General features: G+C 42.3%; 1 protein-coding gene across 8 annotated transcripts in view; it reads left to right on the forward strand.

Moving 5' to 3' along the window:
* Window positions 1–5280, forward strand: part of LOC147139873 (LIM domain-binding protein 1-A-like) — a 34459-nt gene extending 29179 nt beyond the window's left edge. For 5 of the 8 annotated variants that reach the window (XM_086045004.1, XM_086045003.1, XM_086045001.1 and 2 more), the window contains 3 exons: window positions 784–907; window positions 1013–1155; window positions 2329–5280. In XM_086045004.1, the coding sequence (XP_085901130.1) occupies window positions 784–907; window positions 1013–1155; window positions 2329–2544 (483 nt within the window). In that variant the 3' untranslated portion in view covers window positions 2545–5280. Of the gene's footprint in view, window positions 1–783; window positions 908–1012; window positions 1252–2328 lie in introns of all 8 variants that reach the window. The other 3 variants (XM_086045006.1, XM_086045007.1, XM_086045005.1) reach the window with 3 other exon arrangements.
* The last annotated feature ends 227 nt before the right edge of the window (window positions 5281–5507 follow it).

Consider the following 5507-nt stretch of genomic DNA (forward strand, 5'->3'; position numbering starts at 1 on the left):
ATTCTGTATCGTCATACTCGTTTCTGAATGTGCTGTCAGCTCATTGGTCACAGAGCAGGGCATGTCCTAGGAACCGTTACCGTAAATTGTCATATAAAGGGAACTGTTGTTCATTAATTCCATCGACATTTTACGGACTATTTTTGACTCTCATGACATTATGGGACAAAGTGCGTCCCCTTACAACTCAATACGGGACGTGTACTTCTGCTCGTAAATGCAGGGCGATTCTGTTTTTCAAGGGACGGTTGGCAACCCTAGTGGAGAGTAATCAGCTAGGAATAGAACATTAGCAAGTCAAGCGTCTAGAGAGAAAATGATACAACAGCCACACAGTACCGGGTAAGCACATACAAGTCCGAAAACTGAAAATGAAAGAGTAGGTGCCAGGTCTTCTTGTCGAACATCAAAATGTGACCTTAGAAATGCAATTCTGGAAAAATAGTCAAAATTTCCTATCAACATACTTCTAAACCTTGTGGAAAAGCCTTACCGGAAGAGTTGAGAGTTAAATGCTGTGGATTGAGAAAAGGACACACTGAGTGAATGCTATTGGAAATATCGTGTATATAAATGAATTTGAAGTTCTGCTAAAAATATTAGCTGTCCAGTTACTAATGTTATATGATGCTAACAAATTGGTGAAAGCGTTGATGTCGACCAGCGTCACAGAACGGATTATGTTCTACTTTGGAGGTACCACTGTAATGGGCAGAGCTGTACATGTAACAATCCATCATTTTTTGTTTTTTAATGAAGTCCTAAAAATTATACTCTCTTAAGCTATGTGTGATATTGGAGCCCATGCAAGAACTCATGTCAAGACACAAGACTTACAGTTTGAGCCCAAGAGACTGCCTGAAGACTTGCCTCTTCCAAAAATGGCAGAGGATGGTAGCACCCCCAGGTAAAAACAGGAAAAAAATGCAGCACTCTGTCTATTCAACCAAAAGTGTAATAGAACTCAATAGAAGCTCATGCCCCCCCCCCCTCCCTTTATATGCGCTTGTAGCCGAGCCTGCTAGACAAGCGCCCAACAAGCGGCGGAAAAGGAAAGTGTCGGGAGGCAGCACGGTGAGCTCCGGCGGGGGCGGCAATAACAACAGCAACAGCAAAAAGAAGAGTCCAGCCAACAGCTTCTCCCTCTCCAACCAGGTACCCGTTAGCATGGCATCTACTTCACCTATAGGTGCAGCAGCAAAGGTCCGCTGAAGTTTGTGATGAAGATGGAAGCGTAGAGCTCATCTGAAGGTGGGCTTTGAATTGTGCTGAGGGCTGGGGCGACATAGCGATGGACAGTCACAGTCATTTTCTTTCTTTTTTTTTTTTTTTTTTTTTGGAGCCATGTTGCTATGGTTTGTCAGATTAATTGACCCACATACCGATTATAAGGTTGGTTGAGACCCGAGGTGGAATGAACCCCTTTATTCACGCAGTAACGATTGTATTAGTAATATAGAACAACCAGAAAAAAAAAAGAAAAAAAAAGGTTAAGCATTGAGTGGTTGAAAAGAAATTTTAAGTTTGGGGAAAAAGTTGGAGAATGTTAGCGGCGCCATGCTAGAAGAGTAGCTAGATGGCTTCAGAGCGAACAGCAGCATGATGAAAGATTCTCGTAGATGCCCCACAGGCTGGGTTCACGTCGGTGGGAGCGGAATGGTAAACTTGAGAGATGACGCAGAGAAAGGTCTGCATCACTATTGCCTGACTGACAATTTCTTTCAACACAATAGGGCAGGCATCAAGGGCCACCCTACCTGCTCTGATGCAACCCCCAAAAGGGGAACATTTCCCTGGTTGACTTCATGGTTGGCACACCTAACTCAAACCTCTGAGGTTTGGGGTTCAAATCTCAGCTGCGGACGTCTTGTGAGGAGTTTGCAAGTTCTCCCCTGTCCTCGCGTGGGTCTGCTGCCACTACGCCGGCTTTCTTTCATATTTGAGAAAACATGCACGTTGGGTTCATCAAAGACTAAATTGTCCATAGGTGTGAATGTGAACTTGAAAGGTTGTTTGGCCTCTACCGTATGTTCCCTTCGATTGCCTGGCGACCGTAACCGTGTCCGGGGCCTACCCTGACTCTTGCCCACTGACAGCTGGTATAGGCTCCAGGCTCCAGGAGGAGAAGTGGTATAGAAAATGAATGGATGGATGTACATAGCCCCGCCCCCTTATTCAGAATAAGTTACACAACCAGAATTATTAGGCCTCTTACACACAGTGTGCACATTGGCCGAAAACATAACGCGATAGAACACGTCCGTTCTGCCCGCCGCCCCCCCTCGTATAAAGGGGATAATATGTGCCGGCCCTTACTGTCCCCTTTAGGACGTGATGATGGTGGGAGAGCCCACCCTGATGGGAGGGGAGTTTGGTGACGAGGACGAGCGTCTGATCACGCGACTGGAGAACACGCAGTTGGATGGGGCCAACGGCCTGGACGATGAGGACAGTTTCACCAGCTCGCCAGCGCTGGGGTCACACTCGCCCTGGAATGGCAAGCCTCCCTCGAGTCAGGAGAGCAAGAATGACAACTCCCAGTAGCCCCTAACCCCCCAACCGACCACCCCTCCCCCGGCCCACAGACTATTAATGGAGGCAGGAGGGTGCGAGGAAGGCAGTTGTTTTGTTAATTCAAAGATGACTGCTACGTGACTGAAGCGGGTGGGGTGTTCCTTCATGAGCTAGACCAGGGTGGGCAAAATATGGCCTGTGGGCCCTCCAACTCTTTAATCTGGCCCGTCGAGAAAGAATATCGATTTTTTTTTATTTTTCCCCCCTGAAATTGGTGAAGTTAAATGCATTTATTTTTGTCATTCATTTATATCATTAAGTAATTTGCCATTTTTTTTGTAAATAATAAAAACAAAACTATTATTCATTCATCCATTTTCTATTCTGCATCATCTTTCTATGAGGGTTGAGGGTTCACCGGAGCCTATCCCAACTGACTTCAGGCAAAAAGTGGACTACAGGACTGGTCGGCAGTCAGTCACAGGGCGCTTACAACCATTCACACTCGCACCATCACTGGCCAGATTTACATTGAGAATTTTTATTTATTTATTTTTGTTTTAATGACCCTGATAGAAAAAATTCCAAATAATTTCTGGTCACCTGTTTACATGTGACGTGATTAATAATATTGTATTCAATAATTGGCTAATGGTTAAATTAATTAAAAATAACAGAATAAGTCTGAAAACTATTTACATAAAATGCATAAATATGACTAAATTGAACAGTGCATTTGTTTTGTATTTATTGAATACTGTGATTGGTAATATTATTTGTAAACAATATTTAAAAATGAACATGAATAATTTTTCTATAGCGGTATCTACAAATGACCTGTTCCCATGTCCATATTAAAAATCAAATGTGGCCCTTGAGCACATAGTTTGCCCACCCTTGGACTACTGTAGATGGTCAAACGCTCCCTCACATTGCACTTGCTCAGTGGTGCTCAAGCCCAGCCCTCATCCGCTTAGGTGCATCCGGTGGCGGGCGTGTGTGTTTAGCATGTGCGAGCTCACTATGGCGGTTCAGCCACAGACGTCCCGTAGGCCCGAGCGCTCGCCACGGCCGCCGTCCTCCGTGGGTTCTTGTTCCAACCTCGGGTCTCTCAGATGCGCGTCCACCTTGGCGGCGGCGGCTCCGCCTCATTGCTGCTGTTGTGCTCATGTCACAGAAAAAGTAAATAATGTATTTTTTTTTTGTTTGTTTGTGTTGCAGGCTGCAGGAAAAGTGTGTGTTCTTATTAGTATCGGAATTCCTCATCCGCTTTATGAAACTCAATTATTTGTTTTTGTAGGACCTGGTTGGAACAAAAACCTGTACAGTGCCGGAGCTTGAGGACCGGAGTTGAGAACCACTACGCAATCTCTAACACCTCCAACACACACACACACGCACGCACACACACAAAATCTCTGTTTCATACAATGTGCAACATTTGGGTACAGCAGAAAGGTGGTACGCAGCATGCCTGGACAAGATTCAACAGGAGTGTGTTTTGATTTTCTCTCTTTCCAATGTAAAGAAGAAAAAAATACCCCAGAAATATTCTTTGCACTGTTTTCACAATTAACTCCAATCTATTTTTCTTATTAACTGTGTTTCTCCCCCCCCCCCCTTTATTGCTGATGTAAGAAGTGTAAACCATCTGAACCTTGCAGTATATTCATGTATAAATATTTGCTGTTAGACTTTCTTCTTGTGATGGTAATAATGTGAATCGATATAGAATCCTCCATCTTGTGTCACACTGTCAGTCAATCAAGGCCAGTGATCTGAATGCTCTGCTAACATGGTGGATGACAGGGATGGGGACTTTTTGAGCAATGGGATGCAATTTAAAAAAACAAAACAAAAAAAACACAGACAACCTCAGAGGAACATTTAACAACAAAACAGGCAAATGCTCATTATGATGAACATTTGTTTTGATGGCCACATTTATATATTTTTTTCCATTTCAGTGGGCATTTTCCGACCCATCCAACAGGCAAAATGTTCCCCACCCCTGCAGTACGACAACAGGGCTTGCTTTGTATGCATTGTCTCATCATCATCTTCAATTCTACCTTGGGGGTAATCTCTTATAACAGAGGAAAGAAAACGGCCCAAATTTGCTACTCAAATATTTTAACACATTTTGACACCATTGTAAAATAATAAGAAAAAAAACTTTTGTATTAAGTTTCCCTGAACAGTTTTTAATCCCGATTAAAGAAAGCTGCAGACCAAGGAGCTCCATGTAAAGAATCTTTAGATATCAACTACACTGCGCTGTTTGCTTTTAATGAAGAATCATTTTGTTGGCTTTACTTCTCATGTTTGTGTCTGTGCTTGTATGTTTTTAGCTAGTCCTTTCTGTAAAAGTTATTCTATGTATCCCTCTCCTAGAACTATAAGAATCTCAATTTAACGTAAAGAGATAAAAAGGCTCTTTAATGGTTTGTTTTGAAATGTGATTTTTAATGGTACAATCACAGATACAATAATTCTGGCCTCATTTTAGTAAACTGTATTTATTTTTCTATGTACTGACATGCTGTTTTTAGTCCAATCCACTTGTACAGTGCTCACGGATAACCAGTGGAGTTTTTTAAGGGCTGCTGGGTCAGTAAATGCTGAAGTCCTTTTTTTGTCATACAGCACCCAAGTAAATACCGTCTGATTATTCACACACAAAAAAAACTTTTATTTGCTGTTGTAGTTTCCCAGTCCATCTGAATCATGTATCAGATGTACAAATAAAATAATCAGTTAGATGACTTTATGATCACAGTGTTGTCTTTATTTACTCTTCCTGTTCACAAATGTTTTAAGATGTAGCCAGGAAATTTATTAGGATCTTTATTTACTCTTCCTGTTCACAAATATGTTTTAAGATGCAGTCTGTAAATGTATTAGGATCATATGAACGGCGAGGCTATAGAAGTGTCTACTTTTTACTTATGGGAAAAAAATGCAACAGTCTACTGCGTCACTCTACAGGGATT

Source organism: Filicampus tigris, chromosome 11 (genome assembly GCF_054856515.1).
Source record: "Filicampus tigris isolate MCC_2025a chromosome 11, RoL_Ftig_1.0, whole genome shotgun sequence".
Taxonomy (NCBI): Eukaryota; Metazoa; Chordata; class Actinopteri; order Syngnathiformes; family Syngnathidae; genus Filicampus; species Filicampus tigris.